This window comes from Salmo salar, chromosome 02 (genome assembly GCF_965601325.2).
Source record: "Salmo salar chromosome 02, fSalSal1, whole genome shotgun sequence".
NCBI lineage: Eukaryota > Metazoa > Chordata > Actinopteri > Salmoniformes > Salmonidae > Salmo > Salmo salar.
The window spans coordinates 44,755,547-44,780,987 of record NC_138292.1 but is presented as its reverse complement, the minus strand read 5'-3'; the positions used below and the strand labels follow the sequence as shown (position 1 = coordinate 44,780,987).

The 25,441-nt window shown below is 42.7% G+C and overlaps 1 protein-coding gene and 1 long non-coding RNA gene across 29 annotated transcripts in view; both read left to right on the top strand.

Annotated features, from left to right (window-relative positions):
• plecb (plectin b) overlaps positions 1-16,971 on the top strand; it is a 187,079-nt gene extending 170,108 nt beyond the window's left edge. For 25 of the 28 annotated variants that reach the window (XM_014168120.3, XM_014168101.3, XM_045704595.2 and 22 more), the window contains 10 exons: positions 696-877; positions 1,055-1,193; positions 1,702-2,058; positions 2,303-2,386; positions 2,509-2,610; positions 2,752-2,850; positions 4,504-7,857; positions 8,358-15,605; positions 15,849-15,965; positions 16,126-16,971. In XM_014168120.3, coding sequence (XP_014023595.2) covers positions 696-877; positions 1,055-1,193; positions 1,702-2,058; positions 2,303-2,386; positions 2,509-2,610; positions 2,752-2,850; positions 4,504-7,857; positions 8,358-14,708 — 10,668 coding nt within the window. In that variant the 3' untranslated portion in view covers positions 14,709-15,605; positions 15,849-15,965; positions 16,126-16,971. The remainder of the gene's footprint in view (positions 1-695; positions 878-1,054; positions 1,194-1,701; positions 2,059-2,302; positions 2,387-2,508; positions 2,611-2,751; positions 2,851-4,503; positions 7,858-8,357; positions 15,606-15,848; positions 15,966-16,125) is intronic. The other 3 variants (XM_082963432.1, XM_045704645.2, XM_045704567.2) reach the window with 2 other exon arrangements.
• Positions 16,972-19,354: 2,383 nt separating this feature from the next.
• LOC145861354 (uncharacterized) lies at positions 19,355-25,023 on the top strand. Its single transcript, XR_014381087.1, has 3 exons — positions 19,355-19,814; positions 20,074-20,132; positions 24,918-25,023. It is a non-coding gene; the product is annotated as an uncharacterized LOC145861354 (long non-coding RNA).
• Positions 25,024-25,441: the final 418 nt, after the last annotated feature.

The window sequence follows — 25,441 nt, the reverse complement described above, 5'->3', positions numbered from 1 at the left end:
TACCGAGAGAGGAGACAGCGAGGCTTAATTACAGCAGATTGCAGCTATGGATAGGGCTTTCTGCGGTGGGGGAGAGAAATGTGAGAAAGAAGGGGGCTTGAGAAAGGAGATATACATACTGTACTGGAGCCAAGTGCAGCAGGAAAGAGAGGAACGATGACTCAGTAGAAGGGAGGATAGGCGGAGCAGAGGTAGATAGATAGAGAGGGAGGGAATGGAATGGCATGGTCACCGCCTTCTGCGCTGCCTCTGAGGGGGGAAGAGGGAGAGAGGAGAAGGCAAGTCATGAGAGTAAGACAGAGAGAGAGCGAGAAAGGGAAAATAGAGTAGTGTATAAGCTCAGTGTGTCCAGTAAGTCCCTGGGCTGTGTTTCTCTATGGAGACTGAGGGAGACTGGCTGGAAGGCCCACTGCCCAGCCTGCTGATCCAGCTCCTCTGGACCCTGCTGGCTCTGGGCCTAGTGGGGATCCTTTCTCTGCTACTCCACCAAGACCCCTGGCAGCTCCTCACCCGGAGAGTCCACACACAGGTCAGGCTCAGGAACACACTGCTTCCTTGGGCCTGATAGGGGGGGTCTCGTTCAGCATTATGATACTCGGTGGAAGTTTGTAATCGGAGGAGATTTTCTCTCTTTGTTTTGCTATTTGTCCTTTCTTTATCTTAATCGTCATGCGCTTGTTCTTCTCCTGTTTCAGAAAGTCCAAGTGGAGCTTGAGGGTATCAAGAAGAACTTGGACCAGGTGGCCGTGAAGACCGAGGAGGTCCTGAGTACCACTCCTCAGCAGTCCAGCACTGCGCCTGTCCTGCGCTCTGAACTGGAGTTCACCCTGAAGAAGATGGACCATGCCTACATCCTCTCCTCTGTCTATCTAGAGAAGTGAGTTGACTTGTTGGTTTTCTTTCTGTAGCCAGATTCCATTTTTGGGGTTCTTATTGCCCTGACAAAAACAACAAACAAGCGAGGGAAAAATACAACATTCTATTTAAGCAGCATTAAATCTCTCACGCCACTTCCCATCCCTCCTCCACTGACATTTCCTTTTCCTTGCCTCAGGCTGAAGACGGTGGACGTGGTCATCCGCAACACGCAGGGGGCCGAGGGCGTTCTGAAGAAGTACGAGCAGCGACTGCGCGAGGTCCAAACGGTTCCCAATGACTTCAAGGAGGTGGAGATGTACCGCACCCAGCTCAAGGTGAACTGACTGGACCGCACTGGGCACAGCCTCAGCCTTTATTCTTGTGTTACGTTTCCACTGAACAACCAGGCTTTTGTTCTCAGTTCTCTGAACACTTACCTCCTCTTTGTAGGACACAGTTGGTCCGCTTTTTCCAAGCCAGGGAGCTGGAGAGGCTTTTGCATAAACGCTACTCAGTAGATAGATTGTGATGTTTATTACATTAAAAACACATGCGCTTTGGGACATTAATGAACTGTGTGGGATTCATTACGGGTTTCTTGACAGCCAACGCTCATGTATTTTTGCGTTTTATATATATATATATATATCATTGGATTATGAACATGGAAACAAGGCAGGTTTAAAAAGAGAGAGAAACTGTTTACGTGATGAAACACAAGAGACTTGCTTCTGTGAATTTTTAAAAACTTTTTCGAAGATTATTTTTGATGTAAGCTACACTTATTGATAGCTTATTTAACATGCTAACTGTTGCTCTTCCCTCCCGTCTCTTTCCCTGTAGAAAATGCGTGCTGAAGCGGAGGGTGAAAAGCCTGCATTCGATTCTCTGGAGGGCGAGCTCGGAAAGGCAGCAGCCGTGAGCGAGAAGATGTCTCGTGTGCACAGTGAGCGTGACGCCGAGTTGGACCACTACCGCCATCTCCTGTCCTGTCTCCAGGACCGCTGGCAAGCTGTGTTCTCCCAGATGGACCTGCGTCAGCGGGAGCTGGAGCAGCTAGGTCGCCAGCTGGGTTACTACAGAGAGAGCTACGACTGGCTCATCCAGTGGATCGGTGACGCCAAGCAGAGGCAGGAGAAGATCCAGGCCGTGCCCATCAGTGACAGCAAGACTCTGAAGGAGCAACTGGCCCAGGAGAAGGTACTGATGGGGGAGTATTAGGGGTCCGTTACATCACTGCATTGCTCTAGGTGCTTAGCTGATCAACTGAACATTCTGGAACTTAAATCATTGACACCTTTTTTTTATACTTCTTATTTGGTATACTACTTATGAGACAATGAATGTTAAAAAGGTGTGTTTTGTGTAGTTCTCATCATTGAACATATACAGGCACATCTTGAAATCCCATCCAGACTAATTCTGATTATTTCCCCCAACATAGAAACTTCTGGAAGAGATTGAGCAAAACAAAGAGAAAGTTGACGAGTGTCAGAAATATGCTAAGGCATATATCGACACTATCAAGGTAAGCATGCACAACATCGGTGTACAAACGTGGAAACCATTATTACATTCACATACAGCTCTATTTAAATATCTTCGTTTCATAAGGTTTAGTGTTGAAACATCCTGTTTCTTTTTTATAAGGATTATGAACTCCAGTTGGTGGCCTACAAAGCACAGGTGGACCCTCTCTCACCCCTGAAGAAAACCAAAATGGATTCTGCCTCAGATAACATCATTCAAGAGGTGTGTGCCACTTGTGTAATCTGAACGCAGGTTGTCATTCTCTGACAACCATTTGCAATGTTAGGAGAAAAGTTTAGATCAATAGTTTAAGCCAAACCCACACTAAATCAAAGGTTTCCCGTTTCATTTCTTCTCCATCAGTATGTGACGCTAAGAACCCGCTACAGTGAGCTGATGACTCTGACCAGTCAGTACATCAAGTTTATCACGGAGACACAGCGCCGCCTAGAGGACGAGGAGGTGCGTGACAACACACTGGGATATCCTAACACATTGACAACCAATGAAAAACAAACGCATGACCACTCTTTTGCACGCACAAATGCATACACACACATTAATGTATGGATGATATTCTTTCATTTTGAGGTAAAGTATGGTTTGGAACATTGGCATTTGCATGCTGTGCTGTAGCCGCAGGATGTTAGGGCACCTAGCAGACAGGAAATCCTATCTCGTAGAAGGATGGCCAAGCGGAGCTATTCGGCAAATATGAACGATCTTCCAGAAATAATCCTAGTGCGTAGTGTCATGGTTCTCAGATGGGAACCAGGGACTATCAATTAGAATGTGGCTGGAGTGTCATTCATTTTTTTAATGGTGCCTTAAAATATCCAGGGCCAAGTAGATACGTATCGATTATATGAACATCATTGACAATTGCATACTGTTTTGATAAGCAGTAGTGGCCTTGTCACAAAATTCAATGAATTGATGAAACGTTTATGTTCAGTCTGAAGCAAAAGAAAGAAAGCATCCCCAAAAGATTAAGGGACCACGAGAGGAAATTCCAGTGGGTTAGAAGAAGCAACTCATTGGGTTTACACATTTAGTATTTTGGCCTATTCATTTTCATGTCATTTATTGAGGCGTGCCATATTTTTTTTTAAAGGGCGTTCTTTCTTTCACTATGTCTTTTTTTTCTCATTGGCCACTCTTTCTTAGATGTCAATCTAAGCTCTCCCACTGTACGCTTCAGGCCGACTGCCATGTTCTTCAACTTTCCTTTTTTCAAATGAACACAAACTTTCTGTCTCCCGTTCTTTTCTAACCCTAATGTTTTGTTTGTTTCTTTGCTTCTCTTAACTGCTTGCCAGTGCTTTGTCATGATGAATGCTTATCTTGTTTGGGCGTTAAAAGAGGTAAATAATCCACTACGCTCCAGTTACTATTCTCTCATTATGTGCCTTACCTTCCATACCCTCAGGCTTCAATTCATCACCTAAACTGTCAAACATTTCCATATTTACCTTACATTCACTTACTTCCATGTCTCGTTTATTCTGTGTTCGCATGGGCTTTAGGTGCTATTTTCTTATTACATTTTCAGACTCTCCTTGTACTCTCCCTGCTTTCCCCTTTGCACATATTCTGCCCAGTTCCTTGATAATAGGGATCTAAAGAATGCATTGCATTGTTGTGCAATAAATCATAACAAGTTGTTTAACAGTGTGAATAGATTCATTTCAACTAACTAGCTGCTGGTTGATTGTGATGTAATTTTTGGATGACAACTTTGAGTCATTTCAAGCTGAAAATAGATTATTTAAAAAATAAATGATTCACTTTACTATTTCACTTATGCAAAATGGTTTATCACAAAAGAATTCCCTTAAGGACACCGATATTGAAAAAGATACAGTTGCATGCCACATGAATTCCTCACTTTGTTGTGTTGTGATGTCTTGTCTCCATACATTAATTGTTACATAACCATTTTCCATCTTACTTGTTTCTACCTTGAATTGTCTTTGTCGAAGATAACTTGCTTTAACAGCATCCTCCTGAATGAATTTACATCTGAACATATATCAATCTTTAAGCTACCTATTAACATTTAACCTGTCATGCTTAATTTTATATTTTCTTTACCATTTGCTTCCACTAATACAGAAAGCTGCTGAGAAAATGAAAGCGGAAGACAGGAAAAAAATGGCAGAGATGCAGGCTGAGTTAAACAAACAGAAGCAGCTAGCTGAATCTCATGCAAAGGCCATTGCCAAGGCCGAGCAGGAAGCTCAAGAGCTGAAGCTCATGATGCAGGAGGAAGTCAGCAGGAGACAAGTTGTTTCTGTGGATGCAGAAAAGCAAAAGCACAATATCCAGCTGGAACTACATGAGCTCAAAAATCTCTCAGAGCAGCAGATCAAGTCCAAGAGTCAACAGGTAGAAGAAGCCAATCAGAGCAGAGTCAAGATTGAGGAGGAAATCCGTATCATCAGGATCCAGCTGGAAACCACTGTCAAACAGAAGTTTACAGCTGAGGATGAGCTCAAGCAACTCCGGGAAAAAGCGTCTGAAGCCGAGAGGCTGAGGAAGCTTGCACAGGAGGAAGCTGAGAAGCTCCGCAAACAGGTCAACGAGGAGACCCAGAAAAAACGCAGGGCAGAGGAAGAGCTCAAGTTAAAGTCTGAGGCTGAGAAGGAGGCTGCCAAGCAGAAGCAGAAGGCTCTGGAAGACCTTGAGAAGCTGAAGATGCAGGCGGAGGAGGCGGAAAGACGCATGAAGCAAGCTGAAGTGGAGAAGGAGAGGCAGATCAAGGTTGCCCAAGAGGTGGCACAGAAGAGTGCTGCCACTGAACTCCAGAGCAAACGCATGTCCTATGTTGAAAAGACATCAAAGCTGGAGGAATCACTCAAACTAGAGCATGTCACTGTCATCCAGCTGCAGGAGGAGGCAGCTCGTCTCAAGAAGCAACAGGAGGAGGCAGATATGGCCAGGGAGGAGGCGGAGAAGGAGTTAGAGAAATGGAGGCAGAAGGCCAATGAGGCACTCCGCTTAAGGCTCCAGGCTGAGGAAGAAGCTCACAAAAAGAGTCGTGCCCAGGAGGAGGCTGAGAAACAGAAGGAGGATGCTGAGCGTGAGGCCAGGAAGAGGGCTAAAGCTGAGGAGTCCGCACTGAAACAGAAAGATATGGCAGAGCAAGAGCTGGAGAGGCAGAGGAGGCTAGCTGAGGGAACTGCCCAGCAGAAACTCTCAGCAGAACAGGAGTTAATCCGGCTCAGGGCAGACTTCGACCATGCTGAGCAACAGAGATGCCTGCTTGATGACGAGCTGTACCGCCTGAAGAATGAAGTCAGTGCAGCTGAGCAGCAAAGGAAACAGCTCGAAGATGAACTGGCCAAAGTGAGGAGTGAAATGAATATACTCCTGCAGCTAAAGTCTAAGGCAGAAAAGGAGAGCATGTCCAACACTGAGAAGAGCAAACAGCTCCTCGAATCTGAAGCTGCAAAAATGAGGGACCTTGCTGAGGAGGCAGGCAAACTTAGATCCATCGCTGAGGAAGCCAAGCGACAAAGGCAAGTTGCTGAGCAAGAAGCAGCTCGTCAAAGAGTAGAAGCTGAAAGGATCCTCAAAGAGAAGCTTGCTGCCATTAACGAGGCAACTCGCATGAAGACTGAAGCAGAAATTGCCCTCAAAGAAAAAGAGGCTGAGAATGAGCGACTCAGACGACAAGCTGAGGATGAAGCTTACCAGAGGAAAGCTCTGGAGGACCAAGCCAGCCAGCACAAGCAAGATATTGAAGAAAAGATCAATCAACTCAAGAAGTCATCTGAGAATGAGTTGGGAAGACAAAAGACACTTGTAGATGAAACTCTCAAGCAAAGACGAGTGGTTGAGGAGGAAATTCGCATTCTCAAGCTAAACTTTGAGAAAGCCTCATCTGGCAAGCTTGATTTGGAGCTGGAGTTGAATAAACTGAAAAACATTGCAGAGGAAACACAACAGAGTAAACTCCAAGCTGAAAAAGAGGCTGAGAAACATAGGAAACTTGCCCTGGAGGAGGAGAAACGCAGGCGCGAAGCAGAGGAAAAGGTAAAAAAGATCACTGCTGCAGAGGAAGAAGCAGGCAGACAGTGCAAAAATGCGCAGGAGGAAGTGGAGCGCCTCAAAAAGAAAGCAGATGAAGCCAAAAAGCAGAAAGAGGATGCTGACAAGGAAGCAGAAAGACAGATCCTTGTAGCCAAACAAGCAGCACAAAAATGCAATGCAGCAGAACAGCAAGTTCAGAGTGTCCTTGTCCAACAGAAGGAGGACAACCTCACGCAGAAACAGCTCAAGGAAGAGTATGAGAAAGCCAAGATGCTTGCGAAACAGGCAGAGCTTGCCAAGGAAAAGGCAGAGAAGGAGGCTGCTCTTCTCCGGCAACAAGCTGAGGATGCAGAACGCCAAAAACAGGCCGCTGAACGCGAAGCTGCCAACCAAGCCAAGGCTCAAGAGGAAGCCGTGAAATTGAGAAAGGAGGCAGAGTTCGAAGCTGCCAAGCGAGCACAGGCTGAGGCTGATGCAATCAAACAGAAACAACAAGCAGATGCTGAGATGGAAAAGCACAAAAAGCTTGCAGAGCAAACAGTGAGTCAAAAGTCTCAGGTAGAGAAAGAGCTCACAAAGGTCAGGCTTCAGCTGGATGAAACTGACAAGCAAAAATCTGTCTTAGACGAGGAGCTGCAGCGCTTAAAGGACGAAGTCGGTGATGCGGTCAAGCAGAAGGCCCAGGTGGAAGAGGAGTTATTCAAAGTCAAGATTCAGATGGAGGAGCTGGTCAAACTGAAACTCAGAATTGAGCAGGAGAACCAGCGTCTTATCAAAAAGGACAAGGATAACACTCAGAAATTCCTGGCTGAGGAAGCTGAAAACATGAAGAAGCTTGCAGAAGAAGCTGCCAGACTCAGTGTGGAAGCCCAGGAGGCTGCACACATGAGACAGATCGCTGAATCTGACCTCTCCCAACAGAGGGCACTTGCAGAGAAGATGCTAAAGGAGAAGATGCTTGCCATTCAGGAAGCATGTAAACTGAAAGCAGAGGCTGAGATGCTCCAAAGACAGAAGGACCTGGCTCAAGAGCAGGCCCAGAAGCTGCTTGAGGATAAACAACTGATGCAGCAGCGTCTTGAGGAAGAGACTGAGGGCTTCCAGAAATCCTTGGAAGCTGAGCGCAGGAGACAGCTGGAGATCACAGCCGAAGCTGAAAATCTCAAAGTCAAAGTGTCCCAACTTAGTGATGCTCAGTCCAAAGCAGAGAATGAGGCCAAGAAATTCAAGAAGCAAGCAGATGAGATCAGTGCCCGTCTTCATCAGACAGAGCTAGCAACTAAAGAGAAATTGACTGTTGTAGAGAAACTTGAAGTGCAGAGACTGAGCAGCAACAAAGAGGCTGATGAATTACGCAAAGCCATCGCTGATCTAGAAAAGGAGAAGGACAAACTGAAAAAGGATGCTGAAGACCTACAGAATAACTCTAAAGAGGTATTGTGTTAGAGATGGCATAGTAGTGCAGTTTATGTCATTGTTAACCCTCTCTCTGAAAACGAACAATCTTAAATAATTTAATTACATTTCTTTATCTATTCCTTCTTAACATTAACCACTTACACAGTTATATTGTTTTGAGTTATATTTGTATTACGGCACACTGAGCTTAAAAAGATCATATCCCTTCCAGATATGTTCAGTTTGTCCAGGACAAAAGTATATATTCATTATTGGTGGTGTTCCCCATAATGTTCTCCCTTTACTGAGAAGAGTGTATATACTATTATGTAACATAGAAATAATTCAATCTAATATATGTATTTTAAACTATTTGGGACTGATTCTTATAAGTGGAGTGCATTGTACTAAAATGTTGTAATTTCTTTGCTATATTGCACAATATGTGGATTGATGGAGTTTTACGGAATATTTTAAATATAAATGAAACTCATATTGTTCTAATTATGTTCTTGTTTTCCCTTTTTCTCAATTAGATGGTCAATGCTCAGCAGAAACAAATCCAACACGAGAAGACAGTACTCCAGCAGACATTCATCACAGAGAAGGCGGAGCTGTTGAAGAAGGAGAAACAAATTGAAGAGGAGAAGAAGAAGCTGGAGAAACAGTTTGAGGAAGAGGTCAAGAAGGCCAAGGCCCTCAAAGAAGAACAGGAACGCCAGAGGAAACAAATGGAGGAGGAGAAAAATAAACTTCAGGCGACCATGGATGCTGCCCTCAACAAACAAAAAGAGGCTGAGAAAGAAATGCTCAACAAGCAAAAAGAGATGCAGGAGCTTGAAAGGAAAAGACTTGAACAGGAAAAGCTGCTTGGCGAGGAGAACAAGAAACTTCGTGAGAAACTGCAGCAGCTCGAGGTCGCCCATAAAGAGCCAATCTCCCACACCAGAGAAATTGATATCCAGACTGACGATGTGCCTGAAGAGGAACTGATCCATATGACCATGGTGGAGACAACGAAGCAGGTTATCAATGGCCAAAGTGTTGGGGAGGAGGTTGACAGTAAGAAGGATACAATGTCTTTTGATGGCATCCGCGAGAAAGTACCTGCAAGCAGACTTTATGAAGTTGGCCTTTTGACGAAAAAGGAGTTTGATAAGCTGAAGAAAGGCAAAGCCACTGTGCAAGACCTCAGCCAGACTGATAAGTTAAGAACAATTCTGCAGGGCAAGAACTGTATAGGGGGTGTCTTGACACAGTCTAATCAGAAAATGGCAATATATCAAGCTATGAAAGAAAAGAAAATTACTCCTGGCTGGGCTTTGATCCTCCTGGAGGCACAGGCAGCATCTGGCTATGTAGTAGACCCAGTTAAAAACAAGAAACTCTCTGTCAGTGAGGCTGTGAAGGAAGGCCTGATCGGACCTGAACTGCACAACAAAATGCTGTCTGCTGAGAGAGCTGTCATTGGTTACAAAGACCCTTACACTGGTAACAAGATCTCACTCTTTGAAGCTATGAAGAAGGGCTTGATTGACAGAGACCATGCCATTAGGCAGCTTGAGGCTCAGATAGCTACTGGTGGACTCATTGACCCCATAAACAGCCACCGTGTGCCCATCGAGACTGCATACAAACAGGGGCAGTTTGACGCTGAGATGAACAAGATACTGGAGGACCCTTCGGATAACACCAAGGGATTCTTTGATCCTAACACCCAGGAGAAATTAACATACCTTCAGCTAATGCAGAGATGCAGCACAGATCCGGAGACAGGACTGCTGCTCCTGCCCATCACTGACAAGGCTGCTCTGAGCACGTCAACCTACACAGAGGAGGAGACCAAGGATGTGTTCAGCAAGACGACTGTCTCTGTGCCATTCGGAAAATTCAAAGGAAAGACTGTAACTATCTGGGAAATCATCAATTCTGAGTACTTTACCGAGGACCAGAGAAAGGATCTTATTCGTCAGTACAAGACAGGAAAGATCACAGTGGAAAAAATCATCACGATTGTTATCACCATGGCAGAGGAAAAGGAAAAAAAGAATGAAATCGCTTTTGAGGGTCTGAGGGGACCTGTCCTTGCTACTGAACTACTGGAGTCCAAGATAATCGACAAAGACCTCTACAACAAGCTGCACACAGGCAATACAACAATCAAAGAGGTGTCTGAAATGGAGCCTGTTCACAAATCCTTGAAGGGTACAAACTGCATTGCAGGTGTAGTTATTGACTCAACTAAGGAGACTATGTCTTTCTATCAAGCCATGAAGAAGGATATGATGAGGGTAGGGCCTGCTTTAACTCTGCTGGAAGCACAAGCAGGAACAGGATTTGTTGTTGATCCTATAAAGAATCAGAAGTTCACTGTCGATGAAGCTGTGAAAGCAACTGTCATTGGTCCTGAGCTGCATGAAAAACTACTGTCAGCTGAAAGAGGTGTTACAGGCTACAAAGATCCTTACACGGGAAAGACTGTGTCTTTGTTCGAAGCAATGAAGAAAGAACTCATTCCAAAAGATCAGGGCATCAGACTCCTAGACGCGCAACTTGCAACAGGAGGCATCATTGATCCAGTGAAAAGCCACCGCATCCCACATGATGTTGCCTGTAAACGAGGCTTCTTTGATGATGAAATGAACCAGATTCTGAATAATCCAACTGATGATGTTAAAGGCTACTTTGACCCCAACACACAGGAAAATGTCACATACTCACAGCTATACAAGAGATGTATCACTGACAATAAATCTGGCCTTCAGCTTCTTCCTCTGTCTGAGCAAGCAATCAATGCAAAGGAAGAGCAGACATACACAGACGTCCAAACCAAAGAGGCCATGAGCCAAGCAACAATGGAGCTGCAGTCTGGTCCACTCAAAGGGAAGAAACTCACTATCTGGGAAATTATCCACTCTGAATATATTACAGAGGAACAGAGAATTGACCTGATGAGGCAGTATAGGTCTGGAAAGATTACAATAGAAAAGATCATCAAGATTATGATCACCATTGTATATGAGAAAGAGGCTAAGAAACAAGAACAAGACGGCTTCAAAGGGCTTAGGGCACAGGTTTCTGCCAAGTCACTGTTTGATTCCAAAATCATTGACAAAGCTACGTTTGACATGCTTCAACAGGGCAAAAAGACACCTACACAGGTCAGCGAAAATGTCAATGTAAGCAAGTACCTACAGGGCTCTGACAGTATTGCTGGTGTCTACCTTGAACCAACAAAGGAGAAGATCAGCATCTATCAAGCTATGAAGAAAAATCTTCTGAGATACAACACAGGCCTGTCACTTCTAGAGGCCCAAGCTGCCACAGGGTTCATTATAGATCCAGTGAAGAAACAGTACCTGTCAGTGGATGAAGCAGTTAAAGCAGGCATTGTCGGCCCTGAGCTACATGAGAAACTGCTTGCTGCTGAAAAAGCGGTCACTGGTTACAAAGATCCCTTCACGGGCAAAACAATCTCTCTCTTCCAAGCAATGGAAAAAGATCTAATCATTAAGGAGCATGTCATGCCACTCTTGGAGGCCCAACTGAGTTCAGGGGGAATCATTGATCCTGTAAACAGCCACCGTGTTCCTATTGACGTTGCCTATCAGAAGAGCTTTTTCAGCAAAGACTTGACACACACCTTCTCGGAACCATCTGACGATAACAAAGCATTCTCAGACCCCAATTCAGACGATAAAGTAACATACAAACAGCTGAAAGAGAAGTGCACTAGAGATCCTGATTCAGGCATGAACCTTCTACCACTTTCCAAGCCACAGGCCCCTACTGTGGTGGAGAAGACATACCTCTACACGGAGGAACAGACGCAGAATGACCTGGCCACAACACAAATTGACCTCCCCAGTTCACTTGAGTCCCTTGCTGGAGGGTCAAAAAGTATCTGGGACATCATGAACTCAAATCTACTTCCTGAGCAAGAGAGGAAGAAGCTGATGGAGGAGTATCGTTCTGGAAGTATCACTAAAGAGCGCATGATCATCATCATTATTGAGATTATGGAGCAGAGAGAGATCATCAGAGGTGAAACTGTTAAGTCCTGCAACACAATCAGACGTAGGGTCACTATCGAGGAGCTCTACAATTCCCGTATCATTGACCTGGAGACATTCAACCTGCTGAAGCAAGACAAAAGAAACATCCGTGACATTATGGAGATGCAGAGTGTGAAGCAGTATCTGTTTGGCACGGGCTGCGTTGCTGGTGTCATGTCTGACTCTACCTCCAGGATGAGCATTTATTCAGCGATGAAGAGAGGGTTCTTGAAACCTGAAATTGCCCTTAGTCTCCTGGAAGCACAAGCAGCAACAGGATTCATAATTGATCCTGTGAGAAACGAGACACTCACTGTTGATGAGGCTGTCCGCAAGGGTGTGGTCGGCCCTGAGATCCACGACAGACTTCTGTCAGCTGAGAGAGCGGTCACAGGCTACAAGGACCCTTACAGTGGCAAAATCATATCTCTCTTCCAAGCAATGAAAAAGGACCTTGTTCTGGAGGATTATGCTCTGAAAATGTTGGAGGCTCAGACTGCCACAGGAGGCATTATGGATCCTGAATTCTACTTCCACCTCCCAGCAGACATTGCCACACAGAGAGGATACATCAACAAGGAAACAAATGAAAGGCTTGCTGATGATGTAAAGGGATTTGTTGACCCTGTCACTGAGGAGAAACTTTCTTATGCCCAATTACTCAAGAGATGCAAGATTGACCCTACCAATGGGATGCGCTTGCTGTCACTAGGAGACAAGAGACTGATGTTCAAAGGTCTTAGAAAACAGATCACCATAGAGGAGATGTTACGCTCTCAGATCATCGACCAACAGACGGTCACTGAGCTGAATGAAGGTCTGATTTCAGTGGAAGAGGTTAGCCGTAGACTCCAAAAATACCTTGAGGGCACAAGCTGTATCGCTGGTGTTTATGTAGAGGGAACTAATGACCGTCTATCAATCTACCAAGCCATGAAAAAGAACATGATCAGGCCAGGAACTGCCTTTGAACTGCTGGAGGCTCAGGCTGCCACAGGCTATGTAATTGACCCAATCAAAAATCTCAAACTTACTGTCAATGAATCTATCAAGATGGGAATAGTGGGGCCAGAATTCAAAGACAAGCTTCTCTCTGCTGAGCGTGCCGTGACAGGTTACAGAGACCCCTATTCCGGAAAGACAATCTCTCTGTTCCAGGCCATGAAGAAGGGGCTCATCTTAAAAGACCATGGAATACGTCTCCTTGAGGCTCAGATTGCCACTGGCGGAATCATTGACCCAGAGGAGAGTCATCGCTTGCCAGTGGAGGTGGCCTACAACCGTGGCCTCTTCGACGAGGAGATGAATGAGATTCTCACAGATCCATCAGATGACACCAAGGGTTTCTTCGATCCTAACACTGAGGAGAACCTGACCTACCTCGGGCTAATGGAGAGGTGCATCACTGACCCAGCTACTGGCCTTGTGCTCCTGCTCCTGAAGGAGAAGAAGCGCGAGAGACAGACCTCCTCCAAATCCTCTGTCCGCAAACGCAGAGTGGTCATTGTGGACCCAGAGTCAGGCAAAGAGATGACTGTCTATGAGGCATTTAGAAAGCAACTCATTGACCATCAGACCTACCTAGAGCTTTCTGAGCAGGAGTGTGAGTGGGAAGAGATCACACAGACATCCTCTGATGGCGTTGTCAAGTCAATGATCATCGACAGACGGTCAGGAAGACAGTATGACATTGATGACGCCCTTGCACGAGGCCTCATCGACCAGACTTCACTTAGTACATACCGCTCTGGAAACCTGTCCATCACTGAGTTTGCTGACATGCTGTCTGGAAACATGGGTGGTTTCCGCTCCCGGTCATCCTCTTTTGGTTCCACCTCTGGTTCCACCTCATCATCATACAATCCCATGAGCCCCATACCCTCCATTAGACCCCCTGCAATCATGTGGAATGACCCCACAGAGGAGACTGGCCCTGTAGCTGGAATCCTGGATACAGACACTTTGGAGAAGGTGTCAGTCACAGAGGCCATGCACAGGAACCTTGTGGACAATATCACAGGCCAAAGACTACTTGAGGCACAAGCCTGCACAGGGGGCATAATCGACCCAACTACTGGGGAACGATTTGCTGTTACTGAGGCAACCGAGAAAGGGCTTGTGGACAAGGTGATGGTGGACCGTATCAACCTGGCTCACAAAGCTTTCAATGGATTTGAGGACCCAAGAACCAAAGTGAAAATGTCTGCCTCCCAAGCTCTAAAGAAAGGCTGGCTGTATTATGAAGCTGGGCAACGTTTTCTGGAAGTCCAATACCTTACGGGGGGGCTGATTGAACCGGATGTTGAGGGCAGAGTCTCACTGGACGAATCCATCAGAAAGGGCACAATTGATGCTCGCACTGCTCAGAAGTTGAGAGATGTGAGTGCTTACTCCAAATACCTGACATGTCCCAAAACCAAACTAAAAATCTCTTACAAAGATGCCATGGACAGAAGCATGGTTGAGGAAGGATCTGGCCTGCGACTGCTGGAGGCCTCCTCACAGTCAAGCAAAGGGCTGTACAGCCCATACAATGCCAGCAATTCCGGGTCCGCCGCTGGCTCCCGGTCCGGGTCCAGGACTGGATCCAGAACAGGATCCAGAAGAGGCAGCTTTGATGCCACAGGTTCCGGTTTCAGTATGAACTTCTCATCCTCCTCCTACACCAGCTCCAGCAGTTACGGTGGCCGCAGATATGATGCAGGACCTCATAATGGGCTCATGGATGAGCTAGCCCAAGCCCTTGCGGCTCTAGCAATGATCAGGCCATGCAGCTCAGAAGAACAACGAGCCTTCCCAATGATGATACCAATGCATACCACAGTCGCATAATTTATAGGAAAAGAAATTGACATTTGAAAAACAAATAATTAATTTATTCTGCTCACGTGGTCACATTCGGAAATGGCTGGAAGTAATTAAATGCAGTTCCTCATATAGATGTCTAAAACAACGCCTTATCTCTCCAGCCTTAATTTCTTATAATTATTAGATACATTTAATGTTTTGTTCCACTTTATTGCAATTTTTATTGATTAGTAAGTCAATTTATATTTTAAGAGCAAAGTATCGGATTTAGTTTTTACTTCATATAAAGTGATCACAACTGATTTTATAGTTCGCGTTAACACAACTTGTATACTTAAGCTTTCCGAAACGAATATATGTACTTCGAACAGATATATTTTTCCAGTTTTCTTTTTCTTTTGAAACTTAAGAATATTTTTGTCCTCTTTCTTGTATCTGTTTGACAATATCCTATGAAATATGCCAACATAGATATTACAGTGACGCTTTTAGATGTTTTCATATTCCTGAATGTCTGTATAGAGTTTGACCCAGAGTTTTTTTTTTGTTTTTTTTTAAGTGAAATTACTTATCTGGCAAAGTAAAACAAATAGTCGCAGAGCAGAATAAAAAAACACTACATAAACAGTGGAAGACGACTGCAACATTCAAAGTTTAATGAACTGCTTCCCTGCCTACATCCCAGACAACATTGCCCTTTCTGTTCAGTGGACAGGCCCATGTACCAAGTCATCACCTTATTCTTTAATCACCCACTCCAAAGTTATGAACTATTATACCCATCATTATGGACTACTATACCCACCATTTACCCCTTGTCAAGTGTTCCTGGTAGACTGTCCTAAGAAGATGTCAGGCTTCACCATGCTTCCTCTGACATTAGAGGCAAAGATCTGCATCCTGGATGTTGCTTTGGTTCTTGTAAGTTGAAATCAGTTTTCTGATTTTGTAATTTAGTAATGTAGTTTTATCTACTTCCCTTTCATCACAGCCATACACCTTCTCTACTCTCCTCTGATTCAGTTTTTTCTCTTCCCCTTTATCGCTAGTATTTCAATTCTAGTTTGAAAGAAAGCGCTATCAAACGTTTTTATTATTTGGATGATTATGATCATGCCTTTTTCCCCTCAGTATTTTAAGATGATTGATTCCCTTTTTTGACAGATGTCTCATTCCATCAGAATTCGATGGGGATTTGCAGATACTCAGATGGGCATGGCTGATGAGTCTCTTAACAGGGACGATATCCCAATTCAACAGCTTCACCATCCAGAAATGCAGGTAAATTCATCATCCACCATATAAAGCATTAAATCATCAAATACATTTGGAATTTATTTATTTGTTTACGTTACAATTATTTTAGCTTTTTTATTTATTTTTATTTTTTACTGTTGTTGGTTTTGTTGTCTCAAAATTATTATTTTTGTTTTGTTTTTAGATCTGCCATTGAGTACCTTTCTTCCATTGCATCTCCCTCATTTTTGAAGACAGTTGAGACTTGTGACCCCTGAAGTCTCCCTGGGATACCATACTAGGAACAAACTCCATGAATTTTTGTCCAACATTCTTACTTGAATATTGATCATAATCCCCCCTATTTTGGATTACACCTCTTACATGTACACATCACTATGTTTATGGGCTTTCACATGGTCAGCGCCATGAAGATGAAATGCAATGTAATCTTCATTTCTGTAAGCAACATTAATGTAACATCAGTCAAAACCAAAGTAAATAGTTGCTGAGATGACATTGCAGTATATGATCTGATATTACAATACATTGAATGAATGTACATGTTTTATAGGATGAATATATTTCAAGACATTTTCCTACATTCTACATATTTCCTTTGCAAAAATGATTTTGAAGCTTTGTCATATGTTGCTTTTAAACCAGTATTGGAGCTCTTGTTTTCCATACCAAGTATGTTTTTTTCTGTTCTGCTTCTAGGAAGTGTTTTACTTCTGTAAATCTTCATTTTCATTTTTCATCATATTTTTCATATCTAATATAATACATTTTTGCTTTGCATGTTTTACTAACTTGGTAATAAATATTTTGGGAAAAAAATAATTGTAAGAAGAAGAGAATAGGACATGAATCTGCTCTGCAAAACATGTTTTGTTAAATGCGGATTTAATTGGTAACAAGATATTTAATCAAAACTAACTGGTTGGTTTTGCTCATTAACAGATTTTTGTGTTGAGTGGCATGGTGAGTGGAATCTGGTGTATGTTTTGATAACACTTTAATGTAAATAAATGTGCTATTAAAAAGGTAATCTTGTCAACTACATTTCAATATCCAGGTAAATCACACGTTCTGACATGGAATTATCTACACAGTGACCGTACAGCATACAGAACATATCACTATTTTCAGCATAACACATAACACATTGTGTGTACCTGTAGGTGCATTATAGATTTTCACACTAAAGTCTATAAACCAATTTATTGGTAGCAGCATCTGATATACTGTATGATTTTTCATGCAAAATTGCTCAATTGATTCAAATGACTTCAGTTTAAGCCATTGTATTTTGTGGTAGGCCTTATACTTTAGTTTAGTAATTTTATTGTGGTATGCATATACTTAAGCTTAAAAGCATTGTTCTGTACAGTGGTGGGTGGAAAAATTACACAATTGTCATACTTAAGTAAAAATACCTTAATAAGAAATGACAAAGGTGAAAGTCACCCAGTAAAATAATACTTGAGTAAAAGTCAAAGTATTTGGTTTTAAATATACTGTACTTAAGTATCAGAAGTAAATGTAATTGCTAAAGTATACTTAAGTGTGTGAATTTGACCATTTTCCTGTCCCGCTAAGCATTCAAAATATAACTAGTACTTTTGGGTGTCAGGGAAAATGTATGGAGTAAGAAGTACATTGTTTTCTGTAGTGAAGTAAAAGTTGTCAAAAATATAAATTGTAAAGTACAGATACCCCCAAAAACGACATAAGTTTTACTTTAAAGTATTTTACTTAGTGAGCACCATAATTCATTGGACAGTGACCATTTTTTGCTTATTTTGGTTCTGTATTGTAGCACTTTGAGTTTGAAAGGATACAATGAGGGTGAAGTGCAGACTGTCAGCTTTAATTTGAAGGTATTTTCATACATATCGGATGCACTGTTTAGAAATGACAGCACCTTTTGTACATGGTCCCCCCATTTTAAGGTACTATAAGTATTTGTTGAATTGGCTTCACAGATGTGTGTCGTTAGGCAGGTGTATTCATTTGTGTCGTTAGTGAATGCAGGAGAGATGTTGATGAATAGTATTGATTCTAGAATTTGCTATTGCCTTTGGAGGTTGTTGTTGGGGTGTGACAACATGAGGAAGACAGCAGTGTCGTTGCAAATGAAGCTGGCTGTCATAAGGCTCAGAAATGAAAATCAATCAATCAGGAACATTGCAAAAACCCTGGGCATGCCCAAGTCAACAGTATGGTTCATCAGTAACAAGAAAAAAACAACCGGTGAACTTAATTATGTCAAAAGACCCGATAGACTGACGAAGACCACTGTAGTGATTGACCGGAGAATACTCTCTATGGTGAAGAAAACCCCCCTGACAACAGCCCAACAGATCAAAAACACTCCCCTGGATGCAGGTGTAGATGTGTCAAAGTCTACCATACGTAGAAGACTACAGAGGGTACACTACAAGATGCAAACCACTGAAGAACAGAAAGGCGAGATTATAGTTTGCTAAAAAAACACCTAAAAGAGCCCTAAGAGTTCTGGAAAAAAGTATTGTGGACAGATGAGACAAAGATTAACCAGAGTGATGGAAAGATAAAAGTGTGGAGAAAAAAAAGACATGCCCATGACCCAAAGCATACCACCTCAATTCGTGAAACATGGTGGAGGGGGTGTTATGGCTTGGGCCTGTATGGCTGCCAGTGGAACAGGCTCACTTGTCTTCATCGATGATGTGACTCCAGACAGAAGTAGAACAATGAATTCTGAAGTCTACAGAAATATTTTATCTGCTCAGATAAAACCAAATGCCTCCAAACTCATTGGAGAGCAGGAGTGTGGCATACTGCTTGGCATACTGCTAGAGCAACGAAGGGGTTTTTGATGGCCAAAAACTGGAAAATCCTTGACTGGCCGAGTCAATCATCGGATCTGAATCCAATTGAACATGCATTTTACATGCTGAAGAGGAGACTGAAGGCAATAAGTCCCCGAAACAAGCAGGAACTGAAGATGGCTGCAGTACAGGCCTGGCAGAGCATCACCAGGGAAGATACCCAGCGTCTGGTGATGTCGATGTATCGCAGACTTCAAGCAGTCATTGCATGCAAAGGATATGCGACCAAATATTAACAATGATTACTTTATTCTACATTATGTTAAACTGCCCAATGTTTTTGGATGCCCAAAAATGGTGGGGACTATGTACAAAAGCTTCTATAATTTCTAAACGGTTCATCTGATATGTATGAAAATACCCTCAAATTAAAGCTGACAGTCTGCACTTCACCCTCATTGTCATTGTATCCTTTCAAACTCAAAGTGCTACAGTACAGAACCAAAATAAATGGTCACTGTCCAATGAATTATGGTGCTCACTGTAAGTCCTTTACACCACTGGTACAGTATACCATAGTAGAATCATTATAGGTGAATGAAGTAGTGTCTTTAATGCCCTCTACTTGCTGTCTACAAGCACTACTGTCTGCATTATTTAATTTCACCATTATGAGGGCACTATTAGTTTGACTTACAAGTAATTTCAACTCATGTCCTCTTGGAATCAGATGTATTGGAATACAAGCAAACAATGAACCCTCATCCCCTCATTCACGATTCAGCTACCAACTTCATTTCATGGATACATTTTCTGTCAGCAACTTGGAGAACGTTATTAGAGACTTAGATATACAGTATATGTGTGTCTGTGTGGAAGGGTGTGGAAGTTGTGCTCTATTTGTCTATATGTCTATGTGTGTTTCTTTCTATGCTAATGTTAGCCTTTGACATTGATGGAAGATCCAGCCAATATGAGAGATGGGCCGTCTACCTGCCAGAATACCTCTAATGACTGCCTTGACTACCCTTCACTGACCCTGTCCCTCCCACCCCTCCCAGAGAGGGGTGACGAGGAGGTAAGACATCCGAGAATGGGGTGAGGCAGTGCCTTGGGAAGACAGTGCTGTAACAGACCTACCAGTAGGGAGCAGTAAAACGAAATACCTGAATTTGAACTTTGGTAGTACTATACTAATGTATCGATGAGGGCAAACTCAGTGTCCTGATCACTACCAATTCAGCTGCACTAATTCATTGTATTATACTGTATATTGAGTGAAAGCAAACACATATTAATAATATCTGATGTATTCTTATTTTTGTTGTCTGTTTCAGGAAGAAAGAGGGAGTGTGTATGGATTGGCAACACCCACATCCAAGGAACCAAGCTCTGGGTATGGGTAAATGCTAGTGATGCACCGATATTACATTTTTGGCAGATACCGATATTCAAAATTTTCCTTGCCAAAAAAACCCGATACCGATAACCGATATTTAAAATGTTTGCGGCCTTTTAAGCATTCTAGTACAGTTAAATAGTTAACACACACACGGACGCAGCGGTCTAAGGCACTGCAGCTCAGTGCAAGAGGCATCACTACAGTCCCCGGTTCGAATCCAGTCTGTATCACATCCGGCCATGATTGGGAGTCCAATAGGGCTGCGCACAATTGGCCCAGCGACGTCCGGGTTTGGCCGGGGTAGGCCTTCATTGTAAATAAGAATTTATTCTTAACGGACTTGTCTAGTTAAATAAATGTTATACACACACACCACACTGACCAAAAAGTTATTTTGTTGGTATTTACGTATGTCCCCATTACCAGTAAAAACATAATCAAAACATATTTATTTCACTTACTTGCTGTGCTGTTTCATTGTTCATTTGTTCAGTTGTTTCATTCTCAACCAGGATTTCTATGGAATGCCGTTTGAGTCTTTTTGCATGTCAAAAAAGATACACATCACATAACACTATTTGACGTGTCAAAAAGCTTGTTGACCAATCAGGACTTGAATATGACTGCACGTCACATAATAATTTAACACGGACATACATTTTCTACGTAGTTATTACACATTGATTACGCTGTGACACATGAAATACGAGTGATAGCAACGATTCATCGATACGTATGCTATGATGCTGGTAAAGTTGTCTCGCGCTGGTCATAAAAAAAAGCTAGCTAGCTCATGGATGCAAACAATGTTCTTCCCCAAAAACATCGCAAAACGACAATCTGTTTCAGTAGCTATCGTTAGCTAGCTAACTATATAGCTAGGTGTCATCATCTAAAATAACCCTGATTTATAAAACAGTTGTTATTTAATTAATGGTGGTCGGACCCATCTATGTGAAGCTAGCCACAATAAGGATTAGTCACAATAGTGAACTTTGCGGTTAGCCTTCAAAATAAACGTATGTCATTGACAGTGACGCAAGTGAATACAAATAGCAGAATTATGCCATAATTGAATAGATCATGCTAAACGAGGTTGGAATGTTGGTATATAAAATCAACAAAAGACAATCATTTGTTAATTTGACAAAAATCTGTCGAAATCACACATGTATTATACTTTAGAATTGCATTGAGGGCATAGTTATTTCACTGTACAGCCTTACCTATGGATTGTGGATCAAGGACATGGGGTATCGGTCTACTCAGTGACACCCAGAGAACATTAGCGTCGTAGCTCTTATTGCGGGACTCTGAAACAACTGTGAATTGAGCCACAATTATTGTCAACCTATGTGTATTTTACAACATTAAGAATGTCTACACGGTACTTCTGATCAATTTGATATTATTTTAATGGACATAAATGTGCTTTTCTTTCAAAAACAAGGACATTTCTAAGTGACCCCAAACTTTTGAACGGTAATGTACGTTTTATAGGTATGCACGTCAGCTTTGACATCGGTTTTTCACATCGGCGTTAAACTAGACATCGGGCCGATATCGATATTGCCATTTTTACGTTTCCGATATGTTCACCGATATATCGTGCATCTCTAGTAAATGCAAAAACAAGGTGGCCATGGCTAAATTCAACACATAACCATCACAACTTCAACAATTCACCTATTGGTGAATTTTCCTTTCTGTATGCATTTCAAGATCATAACATTTGTAATTAAATACAAATTCAATGTGTTAGACATGTTGCACTGAGCTCCATGCCCGTCACCCACCATCAGTCAGGTCAAACTGAATAAATTGCTGGTTATGATGACATTTGGTCGATTGTCACAGTTTAGTGGACCAGTGTACCTGGATCTAAAGTCATTGACCTGGATGGTCCAACAGTACAAAGACGATAACAAAGATTAAGTGTAAATCGGTCCAGTTACAAACATTGGGTAATTGGTATATGTATAGTTATTAGTTATTTCAGTAAACAATGATTTTAATGAAAAAATGTAATTAAATTACATCCCTGTTAGTGAGCATTTCTCATTTACCAAGATAATCCATCCACCTGACAGGTGTGGCATATCATGAAGCTGATTAAACAGCATGATCATTACATAGGTGGACCATGCGCTGGGGACAATAAAAGCCCACTCTAATGAAGCTCTTTTGTGGGGAAAAACTCATTCTGATTGGCTGGGCCTGGTTCGCCAGTGGGTGGGCCTGGCTCACAAGTGGGTGAGCCTATGCCCTTCCAAAATCACCCATGGGTGTGCCCCTGCCCAGTCAGGTGAAAACCATAAATTAGGGACTATTGAATTTATTTCAATTGACTGATTTCTTTCTATGAACTGTAACTGTAAAATCTTAGAAATTGTTGCATGTTGCATTTATTTTTGTTCAGTATACAAAAAGTGCTAATCTTTCTAAATGGTGCACCCGATATGGAAAAAATATCTCACTGTCCCAATAATTATGTATAATGACACTTTTAATGACAGCATTTATCCATCCAAAAAATGCTAAGATGCTAAATTATAAACTAAGTGGTTCGAACCCTGAATGCTGATTGGCTGACAGCCGTGATATATCACGGGTATGACAAAACATTTATTTTTACTGTTCTAATTACGTTGGTAACCAGTTTTTAATAGCAGTAAGGCACCTCGGGGTTTGTGGTATATGGCCATGGGCCATGGTATATGGCAAAGGGCTGTGTATAGGGCTCCGCGATGCGTCGTGCCTAAGAGCAGCTCTTAGCCGTGGTATATTGGCCATATACCACACCCCCTCGTGCCTTATTGCTTAAATACAAATTCCCTTTTCAGTGTAGCTGGAAAAGCCGTTTACAATACTCTAGGTATTTGAAGTTACAGTAGGTATCTGGTTAGGCAGGTATTCGTATATATACAGTTGAAGTCGGAAGTTTACATACGTCTTAGCCAAATACATTTAACCTAGTAAAAATTCCCTGTCTTAGGTCAGTTAGGATCACCACTTTATTTTAAGAATGTGAAATGTCAGAATAATAGTAGAGAGAATGATTTATTTCAGCTTTTATTTCTTTCATCACATTCCCAGTGGGTCAGAAGTTTTCATACACTCAATTAGTATTTGGTAGCATTGCCTTTAAATTGTTTAACTTGGGTCAAACATTTTGGGTAGCCTTCCACAAGCTTCCCACAATAAGATGGGTGAATTTTGGCCCATTCCTCCTGACAGAGATGGGATACCTGAGTCAGGTTTGTAGGCCTCCTTGCTCGCACACACTTTTTCAATTCTGCCTACAAATTTTCTATAGGGTTGAGGTCAGGGCTTTGTGATGGCCACTCCAATACCTTGATTTTGTTGTCCTTAAGCCATTTTGCCACAACTTTGAAAGTAGGCTTGGGGTCATTGTCCATTTGGCAGACACATTTGCGACCAAGCTTTAACTTCCTGACTGATGTATTGAGATGTTGCTTCAATATATCCACATAATTTTCCATCCTCATGATGCCATCTATTTTGTGAAGTGCACCAGTGTACTGTTGTTCTGGGATTGATTTGCACTTTTCTCACCAAAGTTAGTTCATCTCAAGTAGACAGAACGCGTCTCCTTCCTGAGTGGTATGACAGCTGCGTGGTCCCATGGTGTTTATACTTGCGTACTATTGTTTGTACATTTACATTTACATTACATTTAAGTCATTTAGCAGACGCTCTTATCCAGAGCGACTTACAAATTGGTGCATTCACCTTATGATATCCAGTGGAACAACCACTTTACAATAGTGCATCTAAATCTTTTAAGGGGGGGGGGGGGGGGTTAGAAGGATTACTTTATCCTATCCTAGGTATTCCTTAAAGAGGTGGGGTTTCAGGTGTCTCCGGAAGGTGGTGATTGACTCCGCTGTCCTGGCGTCGTGAGGGAGCTTGTTCCACCATTGGGGTGCCAGAGCAGCGAACAGTTTTGACTGGGCTGAGCGGGAACTGTGCTTCCTCAGAGGTAGGGGGGCCAGCAGGCCAGAGGTGGATGAACGCAGTGCCCTTGTTTGGGTGTAGGGCCTGATCAGAGCCTGAAGGTATGGAGGTGCCGTTCCCTTCACAGCTCCGTAGGCAATCACCATGGTCTTGTAGCGGATGCGAGCTTCAACAGGAAGCCAGTGGAGAGAGCGGAGGAGCGGGGTGACGTGAGAGAACTTGGGAAGGTTGAACACCAGACGGGCTGCGGCGTTCTGTACAGATGAACGTGGTACCTTCAGTCGTTTGGAAATTGCTCCCAAGGATGAACCAGACTTGTCGAGGTCTACCATTATTTCCTGAGGTCTTGGCTGATTTCTTTTGATTTTCCCATGATGTCAAGCAAAGAGGCACTGAGTTTGAAGGTAGGCCTTGAAATACAGCCACAGGTACACCTCCAATTGACTCAAATGATGTCAATTAGCCTATCAGAAGCTTCTAAAGCCATGACACAATTTTCTGGAATTTTCCGAGCTGTTTAAAGGCACAGTCAACTTAGTGTATGTAAACTTCTGACCCATTGGAATTGTGATACAGTGAATTATAAGTGAAATAATCTGTAAACAATTGTTGGAAAAAATACTTGTGTCATGCACAAAGTAGACCAACTTGCCAAAACTAGTTTGTTAACAAGAAATTTGTGGAGTGGTTGAAAAACGAGTTTTAATGAGTCCAACCTAACTGTATGTAAACTTCCGACTTCAACTGTATGAGATGAGTAGTGACATTGACACAAGCTTTGTGGGGCTTGTATGCTTCCAGGAGGGAGTCAGAGGAGTGGAGCCAATGGCAGGGGGAGTTCAGAGGTCAAATCCGAGCCTTGCGACACTGGCTGAAGAGCATGGAGATGAGGCTACCTCCTCTGGACCATACGGTCAGTTGGGTTGTTGAGTTGCTAGGTTCCTTACCTTTCTCTCGTTCACCTATTTAACCTACAGCTTGAATGTAATTTGTTTTATAAATATTAATAAGACATTTTCTGTCACCATTGCTAACATCAGTCTTTTCCCTCCGTAAAATTATTCTCAGCGGTTTAGTGTACATTACGCAGTTAGCAGTAGAATGGACAGGGCCTTATTTACTAAAGCAACATCCTTGTAGTGGGATCTGCTGAAAGAGGCTATCAACCTATTGCCATCATCATCAATGGATATCCACGGAGCCAATAAAGACGGACATCGTCCTCCATCCTCTGTTGCTGTGCGTCCAAAAACACACAGTAAAATACACTGATGGAGAGGGGGCTGGATATTAAGTCAAGGAGAAGAATGAGTGAACAATGTTGA